General features: G+C 54.1%; 1 protein-coding gene across 1 annotated transcript in view; it reads left to right on the top strand.

The window, feature by feature from the left end:
- The window catches only part of ZC3H18 (zinc finger CCCH-type containing 18), a 79,771-nt gene extending 57,411 nt beyond the window's left edge, over positions 1 to 22,360 (top strand). The window contains exons 10-19 of the mRNA XM_066583078.1: positions 11,998 to 12,243; positions 12,739 to 12,858; positions 13,803 to 13,904; positions 14,470 to 14,637; positions 14,722 to 14,841; positions 17,669 to 17,829; positions 17,935 to 18,143; positions 19,126 to 19,222; positions 20,278 to 20,374; positions 21,600 to 22,360. Of these exons, the coding sequence (XP_066439175.1) occupies positions 11,998 to 12,243; positions 12,739 to 12,858; positions 13,803 to 13,904; positions 14,470 to 14,637; positions 14,722 to 14,841; positions 17,669 to 17,829; positions 17,935 to 18,143; positions 19,126 to 19,222; positions 20,278 to 20,374; positions 21,600 to 21,804 (1,525 nt within the window). The 3' untranslated portion in view covers positions 21,805 to 22,360. The remainder of the gene's footprint in view (positions 1 to 11,997; positions 12,244 to 12,738; positions 12,859 to 13,802; positions 13,905 to 14,469; positions 14,638 to 14,721; positions 14,842 to 17,668; positions 17,830 to 17,934; positions 18,144 to 19,125; positions 19,223 to 20,277; positions 20,375 to 21,599) is intronic.
- Positions 22,361 to 22,674: the final 314 nt, after the last annotated feature.

Below are 22,674 nucleotides of genomic sequence, written 5' to 3'. Positions count from 1 at the left end.
GTATGTACACAGTGACTCCACCACCAGCAGAATAGTGAGTGCAGCTCTGGAGTATAATACTGGATGTAACTCAGGAGCAGTACAGGATAAGTAATGTATGTACACAGTGACTCCACCAGCAGAATAGTGAGTGCAGCTCTGGAGTATAATACAGCATGTAACTCAGGGTCAGTACAGGATAAGTAATGGATGTACACAGTGACTCCACCAGCAGAATAATGAGTGCAGCTCTGGAGTATAATACAGGATGTAACTCAGGGACAGTACAGGATAAGTAATGTATGTACACAGTGACTCCACCAGCAGAATAGTGAGCACAGCTCTGGGGTATAATACAGGATGTAACTCATGAGCAGTACAGGATAAGTAATGTATGTACACAGTGACTCCACCAGCAGAATAGTGAGCACAGCTCTGGGGTATAATACAGGATGTAATTCAGGAGCAGTACAGGATAAGTAATGTATGTACACAGTGACTCCACCAGCAGAATAGTGAGTGCAGCTCTGGAGTATAGTACAGGATGTAACTCAGGAGCAGTACAGGATAAGTAATGTATATACACAGTGACTCCACCAGCAGAATAGTGAGTGCAGCTCTGGGGTATAATACAGGATGTAACTCAGGGTGAGTACAGGATAAGTAATGTATGTACACAGTGACTCCACCACCAGCAGAATAGTGAGTGCAGCTCTGGGGTATAATACAGGATGTAACTCAGGATCAGTACAGGATAAGTAATGTATGTACACAGTGACTCCACTAGCAGAATAGTGAGTGCAGCTCTGGGGTATAATACAGCATGTAACTCAGGGTCAGTACAGGATAAGTAATGTATGTACACAGTGACTCCACCAGCAGAATAGTGAGTGCAGCTCTGGGGTATAATATAGCATGTAACTCAGGAGCAGTACAGGATAAGTAATGTATGTACACAGTGACTCCACTAGCAGAATAGTGAGTGCAGCTCTGGGGTATAATACAGGATGTAACTCAGGATCAGTACAGGATAAGTAATGTATGTACACAGTGACTCCACTAGCAGAATAGTGAGTGCAGCTCTGGGGTATAATACAGCATGTAACTCAGGGTCAGTACAGGATAAGTAATGTATGTACACAGTGACTCCACCAGCACAATAGTGAGTGCAGCTCTGCAGTATAATAGAGCATGTAACTCAGGAGCAGTGCAGGATAAGTAATGTATGTACACAGTGACTCCACCAGCAGAATAGTGAGTGCAGCTCTGGAGTATAATACAGGATGTAACTCAGGATCAGTACAGGATAAGTAATGTATGTACACAGTGACTCCACTAGCAGAATAGTGAGTGCAGCTCTGGGGTATAATACAGCATGTAACTCAGGGTCAGTACAGGATAAGTAATGTATATACACAGTGACTCCACCAGCAGAATAGTGAGTGCAGCTCTGGGGTATAATACAGAATGTAACTCAGGAGCAGTACAGGATAAGTAATGTATGTACACAGTGACTCCACCAGCAGAATAGTGAGTGCAGCTCTGGAGGATAATACAGGATGTAACTCAGGAGCAGTGCAGGATAAGTAATGTATGTACACAGTGACTCCACCAGCAGAATAGTGAGTGCAGCTCTGGGGTATAATACAGGATGTAACTCAGGAGCAGTACAGGATAAGTAATGTATGTACACAGTGACTCCACCAGCAGAATAGTGAGTGCAGCTCTGGAGTATAATACAGGATGTAACTCAGGAGCAGTACAGGATAAGTAATGTATGTACACAGTGACTCCACCAGCAGCAGAATAGTGAGTGCAGCTCTGGAGTAGAATACAGGATGTAACTCAGGATCAGTACAGGATAAGTAATGTATGTACACAGTGACTCCACCAGCAGAATAGTGAGTGCAGCTCTGGAGGATAATACAGGATGTAACTTGCGATGAGTAACAGTTGGTAGGTTGGATGGGCCTGAACGCTGCACCTTATGGTTTGGGGGTCTATTGATCTGTGATCTCTGAATAGTTGGAATTCTGTTGTGTTGATGATATGGATGAAAGCCGGAGACGCCGGCGCTGTAGACCCCCAGGATGCGATGTATGATGGCAGTGTGACTCATGGGGAGGTCAGTTTGCTCTACCTGCGGGTGTGTGTATCCGGTCACTGACCCCGGGTGCAGTCTGTGATGATTGGCAGAGGCACTTGGCAGTGATCTCCACTGCTGGCACGGCTCTTTCTTGGCTCCATCTCCCGTGGGTGCAGCTGGCAGGGCGGGGGGTTCACCTATTAAGTCTGCCGTGTGTTCCTTGCCCGCAGTTGACCAACCTGGGAGTTCACAGGCTTGTCTTGAGGCCGCGGGCCGCCCCTCTGATGTCATCCGTGGATGGATGGCACGTCCTGCCCGTTACTTCCTGTTTTCTCTATGAAGTAATTATTTGCAGAGTTAAAATCCAGAAACTTGTTTCCTCTTTGTGTAAAATCCGTTCCGATCGTCGCCGGTCTAATGCTGCCTGTTATCAGCCACTTCAGGCTGGGAGAAGTTACTATCCAGTACTACCAGGGGAGGTTAAGCCAGGTGTGGATACAGTCTATTGCTCCCTGCTGTCAGCCCTTTCCCAGCTGTGTCCCTCTGTAATTGTTTATCCTCTTCTCCATAGTCAGCGGGACCTTATAGACAACCGCGCTGCTTCCCGCCCCCCCCAGCCTCGCTGCTGCAGAAAGTGTGATAATCCGGAACCGGTATGTCCAGTAATCCAGAATTTAGTTTAAAGGAGTTTTACGGTAACGCGCAGGCCGAGCGCACCGCAGGTGGTAGAGGTTTAAGTGGCGATCTCTGGGATCCTTCCGCCATAGGTGGAGAGGAGTAAAAATAGCAGGCGGGCGTGGACGGGCTTGGGGTGACGGCGGGCATGAATGGGCACTGTTAATTCTGGGTCAGTGAAGAACACTGCCAGCCTTGTGCCATATCCCTTTATGGCTTGTACCTGGAGCGTCCAGCAGATGGCAGCTCTGTGCGGATATAGAAGATACATCCCTGAAGGAACGCGGGCTGATATGAAGTGTGAACGCAGAGCCCTCCCTCGTTAGATCGGTTCCTTTCAGTCGTGACGGGCTGTTGGGTTAATGCGTCTCACCCTTCTATAAGAAGCCTTTATAGGCTGGAGGGAATAACTCTCAGGGGAGTCCGACCGCTGAGACCCCCACCAATCCCGAGACTGGGGCTCTGATACAAGTGCTGGCCGTCCCTCGTACGCTCTGCTGCACCATTCATTTAAATGGGGCTGCCAGCAATAGCGCGGTTCAAGCATTTGGTGGTCCCACTGAAATGAATGGAGCGTCGCTGCTGTCGCTTCAGGACGCGCCAGACCCTCGTTCTACGTATCGGGGGGGGGGTTCATCCTTTAAACCCCATCAATGCTGTGGAGGAAGAATAGCCGTGTTTCTGCAGCGCTGAAGCCCCATTGATTTGTGGGAAAACCCGCAGCATGTCCTGTTTTGGTCCGCATTACGGACTGAGCTGCCCCCGCGCCCCCTGCGCCCGGGTGCAGCTGCGCATTTACGCGAGAAATTAATAAAGCGGCTTTTAGGGGAAAAATATTTGTGCATTTTGAAAACCCTTTTATGTGCGCAACAATCCATGCAGGGAAGGCGGCGTCCGTGAAGAGGGGCGGTGTGCGCCCCACAGATCAGCCTGGAGCAGGCTCTTGTCTTCTACCTTACCTGCGCTGATACATTGTAACTAGGGATGAGCGAGTATACGCGCTAAGGCACTACTAGCTCGAGTAATATGCCTTAGCCGAGTATCTCCCCGCTCGTCCCGAAAGATTCGGGGGCCGCCGCGGGGCGGGGAGCTGCGGGGGAGAGCAGGGAGGAACGGAGGGGAGATCTCTCTCTCCCGCCCGCTCTCACCTGTCAGCTGCGGCGGCCCCCGAATCTTTCGGGACGAGCGGGGAGATACTCGGCTAAGGCACATTACTCCAGCGAGTAGTGCCTTAGCGCTTATACTCGCTCATCCCTAATTGTAACCAATCCCCTGCTGTGACAAGTATTAGGGTGCCATTGCTAACGGCCGTCAGCCGAGGCCTCCGTCCACCAGTGGTTCACACAGACACTGCTGTGGCGGCTGGGAGGAGGGGTCTCATCGAATCGGCCGGCCAAGATAGGTTTTCAGCCTCTGGCGATGAGCAGCATCTTTCCATTCACTGACAACAAGCAGAAGTCTTGGAAATTGATGAGGAATAGAAATGCTAAGGGTGACGCCACTCAGGTTTGGCGCATTAGAAATCTAATCCACAGCCGTGTGTGGTGATAATTAGGGGGCGTTTACACGGGCGGTCTGGTTGCGCTAGAATAGCACGCTCGGCGCCGCGGTTTGCATTTTCTATCACAGATCAGGCAACAAATGATGTGGATTTTTTGTGGTTACTGCAAGAAAACAGCGCCGTGTGAACGCAGCCTTTCAGGAAATATGGAGGCTGCGCCGTAAGGTAAGCTAAGCCCCACCCACTTTTTGGAGGGACAATGAGCGCCGTGGGAAACCAGTCTGAGGTGTTTTGTTGGGTTTTTGTGTGTGAAAAATGCACTAAAATTTGCAGTAGTTTCTGTACTAGAAAAGTGGCGCAAATGTCCTGATGCCCCACCCCGTGTGTTTGGGGACGCCCCTCACCCCCACCCACCCCGTGTGTTTGGGGACGCCCCTCACCCCCACCCACCCCGTGTGTTTGGGGGCGCCCCTCACCCCCACCCACCCCGTGTGTTTGGGGATGCCCCTCACCCCCACCCACCCCGTGTGTTTGGGGACGCCCCCCACCCACCCCGTGTGTTTGGGGACGCCCCTCACCCCCACCCACCCCGTGTGTTTGGGGACGCCCCCCACCCACCCCGTGTGTTTGGGGACGCCCCCCACCCACCCCGTGTGTTTGGGGACGCCCCCCACCCACCCCGTGTGTTTGGGGACGCCGCCCACCCACCCCGTGTGTTTGGGGACGCCCCTCACCCCCACCCACCCCGTGTGTTTGGGGACGCCCCTCACCCCCACCCACCCCGTGTGTTTGGGGACGCCCCTCACCCCCACCCACCCCGTGTGTTTGGGGACGCCCCTCACCCCCACCCACCCCGTGTGTTTGGGGACGCCCCTCACCCCCACCCACCCCGTGTGTTTGGGGACGCCCCTCACCCCCACCCACCCCGTGTGTTTGGGGACGCCCCTCACCCCCACCCACCACGTGTGTTTGGGGGCGCCCCTCACCCCCACCCACCCCGTGTGTTTGGGGACGCCCCTCACCCCCACCCACCCCGTGTGTTTGGGGACGCCCCTCACCCCCACCCACCCCGTGTGTTTGGGGACGCCCCTCACCCCCACCCACCCCGTGTGTTTGGGGACGCCCCTCACCCCCACCCACCCCGTGTGTTTGGGGACGCCCCTCACCCCCACCCACCCCGTGTGTTTGGGGGGCGCCCCTCACCCCCACCCACCCCGTGTGTTGGGAACGCCACGACCGCTTTTAAATGCATTTTTTTATTTCAGTTGAAACCTGCCACAGAAGGAGCCTCGTGTGAGCGCTGCCCAAGGGCTCATTTACACGAGCGTATGTGTACGGCGCCACCAGTCTCCCGCAGCGTTGTACACCTTAGTCCATACGCTCCACTGGCGAGGCCGCGTATGGCACTGCGTGTGCCCGGGGATCTGACGTCACCGGCGCGCAGTGGGATTTATTTATTTTGCTTCATATTCGCTGCTCAGACCGGCGATGCGCTTTTGTATTCGCTGCCCGTTCGCAGTGCCTGCGTCTGGACAGCGCTTCATACATAACCCATACAAGAGCTGCCTGCGTCACGCTACGATGTACGTCTGCATACCGCAGCGCCCGCCGCGGTGACGGTCCGTAGACCTGCATTACGCACGGGATATACGCAGTGAGACTACGTGAATGAGCCCTAAGCGCTTTTACATGAGCGCCATTGTGGGGCTGCTGCGCAGGTAAGTGCAGCCAGCAGTGTGTGCGAGCGCCCATGTGATGGCGCTGTAATAGGAGAGGGGTTATTTTAGAAGCATGTCTTGTAACGTGACATCACAGATTCGCCGTTTCATGCAAGATTCCGGAATCTGGGCCGGCTGCGGACCGGTCCCTACCCACAGTGAGCCCATCCCCCCACGGGCTGTAGGATAGGGCCAGCCGGGGCTGGGTCAGGCTCCATTTTTATTTGCACCCTTTCCTGGTAGATTTGCCAGCTATTTGGCGTATTCGCCCTGGTTCACCCGTGGGGCCGGCTGACATTGCTGCCCGTGATCGTGGGGTTTTCCTCCGTTGTCTAGTTGGACTCTGATGCTCCAGGAGGATGCTGGGTAAAGTGCGCTGCGGTCATAAACTGGGATATTTAGTGTAATCTCCGATGTTGTGATTACCGTGAAGTAATTGCGCCTTTCTTGACGCGCTCGTTGATGTGATAAGTATCCTGTTCCTGCGGAGATGAACGTCCACATCTGTTGTGGCGCCTGGAGATAATCGCCGCCCGCCTCTTGGACGCCGACGTCAGCCGTCAATGATTGACCGCGGTTTCCTCTGCTAGTTCCACAAGTTGTCGTTTTGGGCTTTTGAAGTCTTCTTTCTCCAGGATGGTTTGAGCGGTCGCCCTCGCCCGCAGCGTCATAACGGGGCAGACTGTCACAACTGGCGTCCGGGCATGTGGAAGTCCCTAGTCCTACCCGCAACCCCTGTCCCTACCTACTTACTCCCCTAGGCTAGGCCCTAGGGCGACAGTCCCTAGGCTCGCTATGGATGCGGGACAGGAGTCAGACTCGCAGACAAACGCACAAAGGCAATCCGGGTCGGTAGCAGGAGAGACTAGGTACAAGGGGTCAGGCGAAGGCAAGTCAGGTCCAAAGCAGGCAAGTCAAAGCAGGGAATCAAATATAGGTAACGCGGGTGTAGCTGGAGACCAAACATACACTGGCAAGGTCAGGAGGAAACTGAGCAGTTTAAATGCTGTCAGAACTCCTGCCCCAGCAGCTGATTGGGACGGGGAGCCTGGACAGCAGCCGATTGGGACGGGGAGCCTGGACAGCAGCCGATTGGGACGGGGAGCCTGGACAGCAGCCGATTGGGACGGGGAGCCTGGACAGCAGCCGATTGGGACGGGGAGCCTGGACAGCAGCCGATTGGGACGGGGAGCCTGGACAGCAGCCGATTGGGACGGGGAGCCTGGACAGCAGCCGATTGGGACGGGGAGCCTGGACAGCAGCCGATTGGGACGGGGAGCCTGACAGCAGCCGATTGGGACGGGGAGCCTGACAGCAGCCGATTGGGACGGGGAGCCTGACAGCAGCCGATTGGGACGGGGAGCCTGACAGCAGCCGATTGGGACGGGGAGCCTGACAGCAGCCGATTGGGACGGGGAGCCTGACAGCAGCCGATTGGGACGGGGAGCCTGACAGCAGCCGATTGGGACGGGGAGCCTGACAGCAGCCGATTGGGACGGGGAGCCTGACAGCAGCAGGACCCATTCACAGGGCGGCGGGAGTGAACAGACAGGCAGCGACAGAAGGAATGTGCCCGGGTGTCATGGCAGCGGAGACGCGGGATGGCACCCGCCTCGTCACCAGCAACCCGGCTAACTAGGGGCCTGCTCCCTGAGCATGGGTGCGTGCCTGGAACCGGCGTACCAGATCACGGCAGCCATGGGGAGGTCACCAAGACCAGGGCTCCTCTGCGCCGCAGCCCGGTTATTAGGACCACTAGTGCGGGCACGGAGACCCCCAGAGCCGCCGGACCTGACACAGACAAGATAAACCAGACGGCACCTTCCGTCATTGTGGCGGGCGCTGATGAAGCCCGCTACATCACATGCCCTTGTACTGGCAGCGGCACGGATCGCCCTCACTCGGCGCAGCTTGTTGCTTTAGTAGCAGTTCCCAGTATAACGAGGTTCATCTTTTGGCCGTTACTACCAGACGCTCTACAGCTTTTTACGCTCATCATGGTGTAACAATTCTATTTGGCGGCTCGTTATGTGATGAGTGATACTTCCAGCCCTGCAGTCGCGTCGTCATGATGATGAAACAGCTTTCCAGTGACGCTCATCCCGTTGCATCACATGAAGCGGAAACTATGCCAACCGGTCGGATCTGAATCTCCTCCTGCACCTCGGGGATTGCCGTTTTCAGCGTCGCCCCGCAGAGACGTCCTTCTGCACCTCGGGGATTGCCGTTTTCAGCGTCGCCCCGCAGAGACGTCCTTCTGCACTCTGGGGATTGCCGTGCGTGGCGTCGCCCCGCAGAGACGTCCTTCTGCACTCCGGGGATTGCCGTGCGTGGCGTCGCCCCGCAGAGACGTCCTTCTGCACTCCGGGGATTGCCGTGCGTGGCGTCGCCCCGCAGAGACGTCCTTCTGCACTCTGGGGATTGCCGTGCGTGGCGTCGCTCCGCAGAGACGTCCTTCTGCACTCCGGGGATTGCCGTGCGTGGCGTCGCCCCGCAGAGACGTCCTTCTGCACTCAGGGGATTGCCGTGCGTGGCGTCGCCCCGCAGAGACGTCCTTCTGCACTCCGGGGATTGCCGTGCGTGGCGTCGCCCCGCAGAGACGTCCTTCTGCACTCCGGGGATTGCCGTGCGTGGCGTCGCCCCGCAGAGACGTCCTTCTGCACTCCGGGGATTGCCGTGCGTGGCGTCGCCCCGCAGAGACGTCCTTCTGCACTCCGGGGATTGCTGCTCTCTAGTGATGGACAGGCGGCATTCTCAGTGATGTCACCGCTGCTCTCTAGTGATGGATAGGCGTCATTCTCAGTGATGTCACCGCTGCTCTCTAGTGATGGATAGGCGTCATTCCCAGTGATGTCACCGCTGCTCTCTAGTGATGGATAGGCGGCATTCTCAGTGATGCCGCTGCTCTGTAGTGATCGATAGGTGGCATTCTCAGTGATGCTGCCGCTGCTGCTCTCTGGTGATGGATAGGCGGCATTCTCAGTGATGCCGCTGCTCTCTAGTAATGGATAGGTGGCATTCTCAGTGATGTCACCGCTGCTCTCTAGGAATAGATAGGCAGCATTCTTAGTGATGCCGCTGCTCTCTAGTGATGGATAGGCGGCATTCTCAGTGATGCTGCTGCTCTCTAGTGATGGATAGGCGGCATTCTCAGTGATGTCACCGCTGCTCTCTAGGAATAGATAGGCAGCATTCTTAGTGATGCCGCTGCTCTCTAGTGATGGATAGGCGGCATTCTCAGTGATGCTGCTGCTCTCTAGTGATGGATAGGCGGCATTCTCAGTGATGTCACCGCTGCTCTCTAGGAATAGATAGGCAGCATTCTTAGTGATGCCGCTGCTCTCTAGTGATGGATAGGCGGCATTCTCAGTGATGCCGCTGCTCTCTAGTGATGGATAGGCGGCATTCTCAGTGACATCACCGCTGCTCTCTAGTGATGGATAGGCGGCATTCTCAGTGATGTCACCGCTGCTCTCTAGTGATGGATAGGCGGCATTCTCAGTGATGCCGCTGCTCTCTAGTAATGGATAGGTGGCATTCTCAGTGATGCTGCCGCTGCTCTCTAGTAGTGGGTAGGCGGCATTCTCGGTGATGTTGCCACTGCTGCTCTCTAGTGATGGATAGGCGGCATTCTCAGTGATGTCACCGCTGCTCTCTAGGAATAGATAGGCGGCATTCTTAGTGATGTCACTGCTCTATTGCTGGATAGGCGGCATTCTTAGTGATGTCACTGCTCTATTGCTGGATAGGCGGCATTCTCAGTGATGTCACCGCTGCTCTCTAGGAATAGATAGGCAGCATTCTTAGTGATGCCGCTGCTCTCTAGTGATGGATAGGCGGCATTCTCAGTGATGCCGCTGCTCTCTAGTGATGGATAGGCGGCATTCTCAGTGACATCACCGCTGCTCTCTAGTGATGGATAGGCGGCATTCTCAGTGATGTCACCGCTGCTCTCTAGTGATGGATAGGCGGCATTCTCAGTGATGCCGCTGCTCTCTAGTAATGGATAGGTGGCATTCTCAGTGATGCTGCCGCTGCTCTCTAGTAGTGGGTAGGCGGCATTCTCAGTGATGCTGCCACTGCTGCTCTCTAGTGATGGATAGGCTGCATTCTCAGTGATGTCACCGCTGCTCTCTAGTGATGGATAGGCAGCATTCTCAGTGATGTCACCGCTGCTCTCTAGTGATGGATAGGCGGCATTCTCAGTGATGTCACTGTTGCTCTTTAGTGATGGTTGGTGGCATTCTCAGTGATGTCACCGCTGCTCTCTAGTGATGGATGGGCGTCATTCTCAGTGATGTCACCGCTGCTCTCTAGTAATGGATAGGTGCATTCTCAGTGATGTCACTGCTGCTCTCTAGTGATGGTTGGCGGCATTCTCAGTGATGTCACCGCTGCTCTCTAGTGATGGATAGGCGGCATTCTCAGTGATGTCACTGCTGCTCTCTAGTGATGGATAGGCGGCATTCTCAGTGATGTCACCGCTGCTCTCTAGTGATGGATAGGGGACATTCTCAGTGATGTCACCGCTGCTCTCTAGTGATGGATAGGCGGCATTCTCAGTGATGCCGCTGCTCTCTAGTGATGGATAGGCGGCATTCTCAGTGATGCCGCTGCTCTCTAGTGATGGATAGGTGGCATTCTCAGGCATGTCACCGCTGCTCTCTAGTGATGGACAGGCTACATTCTCTGATGTCACCGCTGCTCTCTAGTGATGGATAGGCGGCATTCTTAGTGATGCCGCTGCTCTCTAGTGATGGGTAGGCGGCATTCTCAGTGATGTCACCGCTGCTCTCTAGTGATGGATAGGCGGCATTCTCAGTGATGTCACTGCTGCTCTCTAGTAATAGATAGGTGGTATGGTCAGTGATGTCACCGCTGCTCTCTAATGATGAATAGGCGGCATTCTCAGTGATGTCACCGCTGCTCTCTAGTGATGGATAGGCGGCATTCTCAGTGATGTCACCGCTGCTCTCTAGTGATGGATAGGCGGCATTCTCAGGCATGTCACCGCTGCTCTCTAGTGATGGATAGGCGGCATTCTCAGTGATGTCACCGCTGCTCTCTAGTGATGGATAGGTGGCATTCTCAGTGATGGCACCGCTGCTCTCTAGTGATGGATAGGTGGCATTCTCAGTGATGGCACCGCTGCTCTCTAGTGATGGATAGGTGGCATTCTCAGTGATGTCACCGCTGCTCTCTGGTGATGGATAGGCTGCATTCTCTGTGATGTGACCGCTGCTCTCTAGTGATGGATAGGCGGCATTCTCAGTGATGTCACCGCTGCTCTCTAGTGATGGATAGGCGGCATTCTTAGTGATGTCACCGCTGTACTCTAGTGATTGACAGGCGGCATTCTCAGTGATGTCACCGCTGCTCTCTAGTGATGGATAGGCGGCATTCTTAGTGATGTCACCGCTGTACTCTAGTGATTGACAGGCGGCATTCTCAGTGATGTCACCGCTGCTCTCTAGTGATGGATAGGCGGCATTCTTAGTGATGTCACCGCTGTACTCTAGTGATTGACAGGCGGCATTCTCAGTGATGTCACCGCTGCTCTCTAGTGATGGATAGGCGGCATTCTCAGTGATGTCACCGCTGCTCTCTAGTGATGGATAGGCGGCATTCTCAGTGATGTCACCGCTGCTCTCTAGTGATGGATAGGTGGCATTCTCAGTGATGCCGCTGCTCTCTAGTGATGGATAGGCGGCATTATCAGTGATGTCACCGCTGCTCTCTAGTGATGGATAGGCGGCATTCTTAGTGATGTCACCGCTGTACTCTAGTGATTGACAGGCGGCATTCTCAGTGATGTCACCGCTGCTCTCTATTGATGGATAGGCGGCATTCTCAGTGATGTCACTGCTGCTCTCTAGTGATGGATAGGCGGCATTCTCAGTGATGTCACCGCTGCTCTCTAGGAGTGGATAGGTGGCCATTTCGGTGAGGTCATTGGTCTTTACAGACATGTAACTTCTTTTGTCCTCTGACATTTTTATTTCTCTCTACAACGTCTGTCTGTCTTATTAACCCTTCAGCCGCCCCAACGATTCCTTGAAGAAAGATTCTCCGGCTGCGACGTTGTCGGCTGCTAATCCCTCTGCATCTGCTGTGACCCCAAATCTATCTGGTCCACCAACAGTTAAAAGGGCCGATGAATGGAAGGACCCCTGGCGTCGATCAAAGTCCCCCAAAAAGAAGCCTGGAATGTCTGGCTCTCCCAGCAGAGGACGCCGGAGACGCCGAACCTCAGGGTCATCGGATTCTGGATCCAATTCATCCAGGTAGGTGTGTTCACCCCCAGTGATCGGCCCCTTGGGACCCCATGAGAACGGAGCACCCGAAGAGCGAACCTAGCTGCCAATCCGTTCCCGTGTGATTCGTGGAGAGCATAGCATGTGGGTGACAACTGCTCCTTTCAGGGACCCCCGTACTCATGGCGGCTGGTGGTCCCAGCGGGCCGGCCTCCACTGAAATCGTCATCCTCTGTTCCACAGCTGCTTTTGTATAAAACTGCAGGATGTCCATTTAACGTGGAAGTTGCTTCTCACAGCTGAGGGTTTGTTACTGTAGCTTCCAGCCTAGCTGCCTGCAGCAGAGGATCGTCAGGACTGGATACAATTGTATCCCTCAGCTGTGAGAAGCATTCAGTCAGGATGAGTTCAGGTTTCCGTTCACTGACAGCAAGAGATGAACTCGTACTTTGTGTTTCAGATTCTCACCCATTTCCTGATTAAAGCTTTAATTGCATAAATTAGAATAATTACTGTCTATTTCAGATCATCTTCTCGCTCGTCTTCATACTCTGGTTCCGGATCCTCACGTTCTAGATCTTCGTCCTACAGTTCTTACTCCAGCCGGTCCTCGCGGCGCAGCTCGTTCTCGGGAAGCCGCTCCAGGTAATCCTAGATTCAGTCGGCTGTGAAAGTGGTGATAATGCCGGTCGGACCGGTCTGTCTGCTCTCCGGGCACCTCAGATCTTCTCCTTATAAGCCTACTAATTGCTGAAGTCAGAGGTGGTGAGTTGTGTGGAGAAGCCCCGGGGGCGCCGCTGCTCGTCGCGGAGCGGCCATGTGGGCTCAGCTGTGTCGCACGGCCAGCACCCAGTTCTAACGGCTGGGTCAGAGACCAAGCCAATCCCGACCAAGTCGCCCATTAGAAGCTCTGCTCAGTAAGGATCTCTACAAGCCCATTTCCTCCCCTGTGATGAGATCATACAGTGTTGCCATGGCGACGGGCCTAACAATGCCCCCCTTCATCAGCGGGGGGCCGTTGTTATAGAGCCCAATGTAGAAGATGTCCTTGGGGGGATTAAAGGGCTTTTCAGTGAAATACTATTGCTGATTATCAGGATAGGTCATCAATAGTTGATCGTCCGTCACACTGGGCCCTGACCAATCCGCTGATTGTGAGCCCGCCTACAGCGCTGCCATTACACAAGAGGTCGGAGCAGAGACTCTCGTGTGTATTTGTGCGGCGCTGACGGCATGCGCCCGCTCAGCTGATTGGTCGGGGTCCAGAGCAACGGGCCCTGGCGATGGACTATTGGTGAGCTGTCCTGAGGACCCATCCGTAGGATTCTCCCTGGAAAACCCCTTTCATGAAGAACACTGCAAATCCTAAGAACCGAACTCCTGCGCCTCCGCCAGACTACTTAAGGAAGCGACCAGTTGGAGTGAACCATTGGGCGGTCTAGACCGTCTGTGGCCCCAGATGAAGCCCCCCTGATATTCCCTCCATGTAGTGACACAAGTGTGGTTCCCATTCCATCCGCTATGTGGAGACTCGCACTTACCGCCTGATGGTTCGCACTTCCATGTAATGTTTCCTCCTTTGTCTGCAGGTCCAGGTCTTTCTCCTCGTCTCCGTCTCCCTCGCCAGCTCCGTCTCCACATAAAGCCCCTGCTAAGGCCAAAGGAGAACCTGTCCCACCATCCAGTAAAGGGTAAGACGGCCGCCATCTTGGCTGCAGACAGCCTTGTTCAGCGTCTTTATTACAGCTTCCCAGTAGGGTTCCTGCAAGCTGTGGATCCGGGTTTTGCAGGGTGAATTACATGCAGGGTCTGCAGTTATTGCTCATTGCTGCCACGTTATTCCGTGCGGTGCGGATGAACTTGTTGCGTCTCCTTCCGTGGGTTACGTCCTGGACAGCAGTGCGGGTATCTAAACAGTTCCTATGCCACAACCCCGGGCTAAGATCAAACACTCGGTCCCTAAAAGCTCTGATTGAGCCAAGTAAAGTACGCCCAGCGGGCGGCACGAACCCCTGGGGTGCACAGACAGCGGGGGGACAGATCATCGCCCACAACTTATCCCATAGTGGATATGACATGTAGCAGCCCAGAGGACTGAATAGAAGTTGTATCTGCTCACCATATTGGTTTTCTCCCAGCTTTCCACTGTGACTTTGCCATTCAGGAGTCAAGGAAAGCTGGATACCCTATAAATATGAGCGGAAGTTATAGCATAGGATAAAAAGTAAATGTAATGTTTAGTATCTGTTTGTTCAGAGAGAAAATAAATGTGAAGAAGGCCGCGGCCCCCCCGGCAGCCCCCGCCGCCCCTCCAGCCACTTCTCCAGCGGTGAAACCTCCAAAAGTCGTCATAGAAGCTGCTAAAACTGGTGACAAAAGAGTCGGCCGAGCGAAGGAGGCAAAGAGAAAAGTGCCACCAAGAAGGTACAGTTGCCCACCTGCCCTCCGGGAGGAGGAGCAGTAAGTTACCTGCTTACAGATGGTTCACCCGCTCTGTTCCCGCTGCAGGAGGACGGTCAGCGGCAGCAGCTACAGCGGATCAAGTTCCCGGTCCGGATCTCACTCGCTCTCCTCACGTTCCTCGTCTGCGTCTCTCTCCCCGTCCCCTTCTGCATCTCGAAAATCCAGGTAGGGTAGCGCTGCCGCGGTTAGTTGGTGCATTGCAAACTGCTGCAGAGATGGCCGTGGTGGGTGAAGATATGATGTGGCATGCACACCTACCTCCAGCAGGACAGGTACTGTTGTGTACCCACCTTTTATCATGATTTCACACTAGAAGTCGATGGGATGGGGGGGGGGGGTGTAACTTGCATAACAATTCCCTGAACTGGGCAACTATATATGCAGATACAATAGAAGCATTGTGTTGGTATAATGGAGAATGGCGCGCTGTTTAGTTTTTTCCCGCCCTTGTTTTCCCCTTTTGATGCCGGCTTTATGAAGTTTTGTGGGGGACCTCTTCATCTTTGCACTTTGCACCACATGTTGTGCTTTGGAGGGGTTGGAGCCGGAGAGGATATTGAAGATTTGGGATACTCCAGAGATAGTTTTATGGGGTTGCACCACAATTACAAGTCCTCCCCTCCATATCTACAGAATGGGGGTTTCATCACTGATCTAGTGAAGGGGACTCCCATGTCCCGCTCTCTTGTCACTGCGGGGGTCGCTTCTTCTGATGGCCTAGCGGTCAGCGCTCCATTCATACCATGGGAATCCCTGAGCAGGAGCCGGCTATCTCCGCAATCCCATTGACGGTGAATGGAGCGACCAGCGTTCTTTTCAGTCTCCTCCTCGCTATGTGGGGTGCAGTAACCCCGCAGTAAGCAGGACAGGGGACCTCGTTCTTAAAATCGGTGGGGGTCTCGGTAGTCAGACCCCCACTGATCAGCAGGTTATTCTGTGAATATCCTGTGAATAGGGGATGACTTAACCCTTTGCAATCCCAATTTTGAATTCATGTTTTCCTAGGGGACTTTCCCTTTCTGCCATTATACAATGGCGCCATCTGCTGGCTAGAGCCAGTACTGTAGTATGGGACATGCTGGAGAGGCCCCCGACAACAGAGCGGCCAGTAATATACAGTAAGAATACCCTGCCGGACGTCTTCTGACATCGGAGCTGTACAGCCTTCAATCAGAATGTCTTCAGATGTCAGACAGTGGATTAGAAAGGGTTAAAATCCTGGCCCGAGTGCCCGGCTATCTCTGGCAGCATGAATGCTCAACCATGGCTCCATTCATTTGGGGTCCCTATTCTTGTGGTTGGTGGGGGTCCCAGCGGTCAGATTATAGATAACACCCTTCAGCAGTTCCCCTGTACATTAGTCATGTGACACGAAGTTGTCGGTAACTTCCAGCCTTCATTATGGCATCCCTGGGATTCCCCGCTGCTGATTGGTCCGTCACTTGTCACTTCTCGCTGTAATCATTTCTCTTATGTCTTTTTTTCTCTCCACACATCTGGAAACGCAACCAGGAAATCCAGGTGAGCGCAGCGAAGGGGCGCAGGGTGGGGAGCGCCGCCAAGGGGCGCAGGGTGGGGAGCGCCGCCAAGGGGCGCAGGGTGGGGAGCGCCGCCAAGGGACGCAGGGTGGGGAGCGCCGCCAAGGGGCGCAGGGTGGGGAGCGCCGCCAAGGGGCGCAGGGTGGGGAGCGCAGCGGGGGTTCTTGCCGTTTACATCAGCAGCTCTCCCAGAAATCTGGCCTTCTGCGCCCCCGTCTGTCGCTACCTTTGTACTCGGATTTATTAGTGGAGTCGTCTGCTGTCTTGGCAGTTTACATGAGGCTTCACTTTCCTCTTGGGTTTCTTCGCACTTATCGCCACCTTGTCTGTATTGGACATTGCAGCTCTTGTAGAACTACAAGTCTAAGCATGTTGGGGGCCACAGTGCAGCACCATTGTAATTGATCCCTTCCAGAAGAGTTGGAGGAATGCGTGAAAAGTAATTCCCTAGTTTGATGTCTGGGACGGCCGCAGGATGTAGAGGGCTTGTAGGGCTCATTAGCTGAACCATTCAAAGGAGCCTGTTGTGTAAAGCGAATACTGATGCAATCTCTCTGTTACACGTCCATCGGGGGTGAAGTGCGACTAAGGTGGTCTGCCCCCCCCGGGCCGTGTATCGGGGAGAACGCAGTGTACATGTTTAATCAGGAATATCTAGGCATGTCCATGTAATACAGCATAACCAGCGAGGTCCTCGACCATCACATGGCTAGTGAGCTTCATCCTCAGTTGGCGGGATTGTCTGCTTATCAAAATATCTGCTTGCTGTCAGTAAGAACGTTCTTAAAGGGGTTTCCCTTATAAAACAAATGTTGTATTTCCCTATTCCTCCCCAGGCAGACTTCTTACAGCATCTTCTCCTCGCTGAGCTTCTGCAGTCCCCCTGGTCAGTTTACCTCCCGCCGGCCGGATCCTCTTCTTGTTATGAAGCGTGCATTCCTCGCATTCTCCTTCCTGCAGGTCCCTGTGTCGCAGCGGTCACTGGCTAGGAAAGAATGCTGTTCTACTGCAGAGACAGCAGGCATGAGCAGTCTCTGCAATAGCTCGGCACTCTCTGCCAGACTGATTTAGTGACATAACGTACATTGTCGGGCAGGAAGGAGAATGCTGTGAATGCAGGAAGCAGAAAAATCAGCCATCTGGAGGTGGTGACCCCCCCCCAGGACTGCAGGAGACAGGAGAAGATCTGGTAAGTGGACTGACTGGGGAGGAACGTTCATGCGAATGTCCATTGGCTGTGTATAGAAGGTTAATGATTAGTCAGTGACCGAGCAGGAAGATGTGCAGCCGACCAATAATCGTAAACCTGTTGGCAGCTGTGAACTGTTGCCATTCACTGACATCAAGCAGAGATCATGATGATGTGGAGCTAGTGAAATGCCAAGTCTGTTAGTTCTCTTGGTGGAAGGAGCATCTCTTCCCGCGGATCTTGTACTGACGGCGTCTTCCCGCAGGTCTCTGAGTGTGAGCAGCGTGTCGTCCGTCTCCAGCGGTTCGTCCTCCAGTAGTTCTGTGCGCAGCGCCGACTCCGATGACATGTACGCCGATCTCGCCAGCCCCATCTCCTCCGCCAGCTCCCAGTCTCCCATCCCTTCACAGCCGAAGAAGGAGAAAGGTAAGCCCCCCCGGGGGGGTTATAGTTACGGGGCGTCCCCTTATAATAGTATCACTGTCTGCGTTCTCCACCGCCGAGTGATTATGTTGTTTAATCTGATTGTAGCCTCTGAAAAAAACAAAAAGGACGACCAGCGGCTTAAGGAGGAGAAACGGCCCCGTGATCCCACCGCCACTCAGCCGCCAAAAGCCGCTCCTGCAAAACTGCCGAAACCCATCAGTGGCAGCAAAATTGCTCCTCCGCTCCCAGCTGCACCCCAAATCCAGAGCGGCTTCAGCGCCCACAAGGACATCAAACTGACACTACTGAGCAAGGTGATGTAACCCTACGATTCTCCCTCCGCGGGGGAAGGCTCCTCGTCTATATTCCATTATTAACCAGAGCGGATATGCACAGCGAGGCTCCTGGGCATCCGGTCAGACAGAAGGGGGCTACAGGGAGGAAGCCCTAGGCCGTAGTTGCTGGCTCCCACCCTTGTGACGGACCAGCAAGTAGGAGACCGGTGACCGCTGGGACAGACTTCAGACAAGTAGTTGCAGTGGCCGTTGGCTCCTAATGACCATGACTATATCTGCGTCCGGCGGCCGCCTGCTACATCACTAGATGCGCCCGAGTCTGGGATGGCCGGGTGACCATTCGTTGTGGGAGACGTAACAATGACCTTATTATGATAACCGTTCTCATAGGTCGTGCATGTCCGATTTATCCGAAACCTTCTGCCTCCTGCAGCTGCTGCGCCGCGGTTTACCGCTCATTCCCAGCGGCGGATTTTGTGTATTTTTTACAGACGTAATACGGAGCGCATGGAACGCTGTTGGTTTACATTGTATTCTGACATGCCGTTTTCATGTCCTATTTTCTGTATTACGGACCAATAGCGCCCTGTGGGAGCGGTAAAATAACGCAGTGAGTACGTACGAAGCCGGCCTAAAATGAGAGTAACATCAATGGGTCCTCCTTGTGTTTTTTCTTATGAAGTGGTTACGCTCACAAAAAAAAAAACGTACGGGACGCACGTGCATGCGGTAACAACGGTGCGACTTACACACCCGTGTGCACGTACTACTCGCCGCTGATCCCATGCTCTGACATCCAGGGGGCGCTGCCTGGTATCTGCAGTGAGGGGGGGGCTGATGGGGTGTTTAACTTGTAACAACGGCTCAAAATGCTTTAAAAAGGAGCAAAAAGTAACAAATTTGTACTTTTAGCAGGAGGGATTGTTTTGACCCTATAAGCAGGTTTAGTGCGTGAGACCCCCGCGGATCACAACTCTTATCATTGTATCTCCATCTACAGGGCACTGACAAGGGGAGCCGGAAGCGCTATGAGCCGTCAGACAAGGATCGTCTGACCTCGCCCCCGGCTAAGAAAGCCAACATTTCTCCTGAACGAGGTGAGCAATGGGACTGGGGGGAGCGGGCTGCCGTAATCATGGGGGGGCACTGCCGTAAGGGGGGGCGGAGCGCTGCCGTAATGATGGGGGGGGGGGGGCGGAGCGCTGCTGTAATGATGGGGGGGCGGAGCGCTGCTGTAATGATGGGGGGGCGGAGTGCTGCTGTAATGATGGGGGGGCGGAGCGCTGCTGTAATGATGGGGGGGCGGAGCGCTGCTGTAATGATGGGGGGGCACTGCCGTAATAGGGGGGGTGGGGGAGCGCTGCCGTGATGGGGGGGTGCTGCTGTAATGATGGGGGGGGCACTGCCGTAATGGGGGGCGGAGCGCTACCGTAATGATGGGGGGGCGGAGCGCTGCCGTAATGATGGGGGGGCACTGCCGTAATAGGGGGGTGGGGGAGCGCTGCCGTGATGGGGGGGTGCTGCTGTAATGATGGGGGGGTGCTGCTGTAATGATGGGGGGGGGCACTGCCGTAATGGGGGGCGGAGCGCTGCTGTAATGGGGGGGGCGCTGCCGTAATGGGGGGTGCACTGCAGTAGGTATGGCGTAGCGGTCTCCTTTAGATGTATGTGGTAGATGCTTTGTGGTAAGGGTGAGCGAGAAGGTAAAGACGACTTGTTAGTCGTTCAGTTAGTGAACGAGAATCCCAACGAATCGTCTAGAAGCTGCTCCAGTGTGGAGGTCTGAGTGTAAACTGTAGCGGCGTAGGGGCTGAGAGGATCCGGGTTCCCCTGTGACTCTCCTGTGATCGCCGATCGCCCAGCAGGGGGGGGGGGGTTCACTTACTATTTCCAAGATGACCAAATAAAATGGAAACTTTGTTTTCTTGCTGACACGGAGAATCTGCTGTCTAGACGCCTCGTGGTCCGTGTTATGCGCGGCGGTCTACGTAGAACGGTCATTACACACATTTGTGGTGCCATCATGGAGAGACGTGAAGCATTTGGTTGCCACTTCTGCCTTCTCGGTCTCATTGTATCTGAGCCGCCGTTAGATTTGTCCTTCCAGCTATGATTTGTTAACACTCTGATTTTATCTTCTTCTCTGTGGCAGCCGCGCGAGATCGCAAACCGGTTGGGAAACCGCCATCACCGAAAGCAGATCGCCAGCGGCTGCCCAATCCAAAGCCTTCCCCCACTCAGCCAGACAGGTAAGTGAAGGGTTAAAGGAGCTTCTCAAGACACAAATCACTGGCTGTCTGTTATTGCAGCTCCGTCCTGTTCACTTCAAGGCAGTTGAGCTGCAATACCAGACACAACCTGTGCACGGGCGTGGCGCTGTTTCTGGGAGAAAGCAGCCATGCTTTTCTTGTTTTAAATCCTGGCCCATTCCTTTTTGTCCCCCCACCCCTCCCCCCACACCACCCCCTCACACCTTTTGATGGCGGGGCCTTCTATATGGCAGGACAGTGGACAACTTACTAATAAATGCATTTGCTAGTTCACCCCGCTTTCTTGTTCACCATCCTAGTCTTGCCATGTGCTACAAATGCCACCGCCTCAGGGGCACGGGACGCCTTCCACCAGCACCTAGCGTTAGCATCCTTCACGATGGAGAGGAAACTGGCGCAGAGTGTCGCAGTGGGAGGAGCTGAGTCATTTGTAAAGGCCCATTTACACTGGCCGATCGCTAAAAAATCGGTGATCGTTTTAGCGATAATTGGTGCGTGTAAATGTGCGCCCATCATCCGCTTTTCGGGCACTGCTGGCTGATCCTTACATTCAGTCCAACCTAAAAATCTTCACTTTTTTCAGTAGTTCTCCATGGGGAGTGCTGAGGGCATTGTTTACCCGTGGAGAACAAAGGATCTGAGTGCAGATAAGAGCTAACCGCAATCAGGAAGGCCTCATTTGCATACATAATTGGTACTTAAGAAGCTACTAAATACTTTATGCAAAATGCTGGCTCAGAGCTGTCACTGATCATCTGCTGGTGTAAGACAGACTCCTGTGCTGCGGTGCGATATGCAGTGAATGGCCAGCAGGGCGCGGCTCAGGAGACGGTGCAGGAATGCGGATATGACGCATATAGTATATACACGGCGGTGGAACATGTGCATATCAGGTGGTCCGCGAGAGGACGATGAGCAACCCTGTTTATAGCTGCGGGTTTGTTACAATTGTATCCAGCTGGAGGACATTCTCTGGCCGGCCTGAAAACTCCAGTCATTTGCATGTTACCTGCACTGACACACTGTAACAGAAACCTAAGCTAGGAGGGCTTTGTGCTGCTGATGTGTTTAGCTGATCAGCCGTGATAATCCTTGGACGCATTGCCACAAACCCTCCGCTGTGAGAAGCTTTAGTTCCGCCTCTGGTTGTAACTAAGAGACGTTTTGTGGATTTGCCAGTAAATTTGCGTCTTTTCTCCTGCAGGAAACGTCCGGCTTCTCCTCCACAGAAAGGATCGAGCAAAGTCACCAGCGTCCCAGGGAAAGCCCTGGAGGCGGCCCCCTCGGCCCCCGCCGCCAAAACCGGCAAAGCCAGCACCTTATCCCGCAGAGAGGAACTCCTCAAACAGCTGAAAGCCGTGGAAGATGCCATCGCCCGCAAGAGAGCCAAAATACCCGGCAAAGTATAGCAGTCGGGCCCCGGGCCCCCGGCTTCTGAGGAGACTTTTTTTTTTTTTTTAGCCTGTTCTATATGAGCGGTTGGAGCCTGCGATTAAATATGGCCACAAGTAAAACAAGGAATCCCGATGCCGAGGAGTAGGAGGATATGCGCAAGAGGAGGGGCTGTCCGCAGACTCAGTGCGACCAATGACCCGCCGTCGCCCTTCCGGAGGATTCGTCATGGCCTGTTTTTTTCCCTCTGGGTTATTTTGTTTTTGGTCTTTCGTCCCGATCCTAAAACTGCTGTAAGTCTCCCTGGATTTCCCTCCAACCCCCCCTAAGACGCCGCGCTCTGCGGTCTCTACCGTCGGGTATCTCCCCGCCCCTTTATTTGACGAGAATTTAGACGTTTTTATTTGTATTAATTTGCCGATTTCAGTCGGTAAAGACCAGAGGGGCGGCAGCGAGCGGCGCGGCGTAAAAGCTGATGCAGCGCTCTTTGGTTGCGATCATCTACCTGCTCATGTTTTGGAGCGGGGGATGGGCAGGTAATTTATCCCTGAAATAAAGTATTTTGATAAAACATTTCAGCCTTTACTTTCTGTCCAATTTGGTATGTAAAATGGCGGGAACAGCAAATCTGAGGCATCATCCACCGCTCAGCGGTTGGGAAAGCTGGGTGGCGGCCCATCTAAGAATCACCCAGCTTTCTCCAGAGCAGAAAACCCAAGAAATAGAAGAGTTTAGGGCAGTTTCATCCAGATCTGTAGTCTTTGCTCGCGTGATGCAGAAGGTGTGGATGCAGGCTGCTCCGAAGGGTGAAGACTCCGCGGTCACATTGCAGCTTCCCCAGGGGCGGACGCAGTAATTAGCTTTGTAGGTGAGTTTGTTGGTTTTCC

This window comes from Eleutherodactylus coqui, chromosome 11 (assembly GCF_035609145.1).
Source record: "Eleutherodactylus coqui strain aEleCoq1 chromosome 11, aEleCoq1.hap1, whole genome shotgun sequence".
In the NCBI taxonomy this organism is placed as follows: Eukaryota; Metazoa; Chordata; class Amphibia; order Anura; family Eleutherodactylidae; genus Eleutherodactylus; species Eleutherodactylus coqui.
The sequence above is the reverse complement of the archived record's forward strand: the minus strand, read 5'-3'. Positions and strand labels throughout refer to the sequence as shown.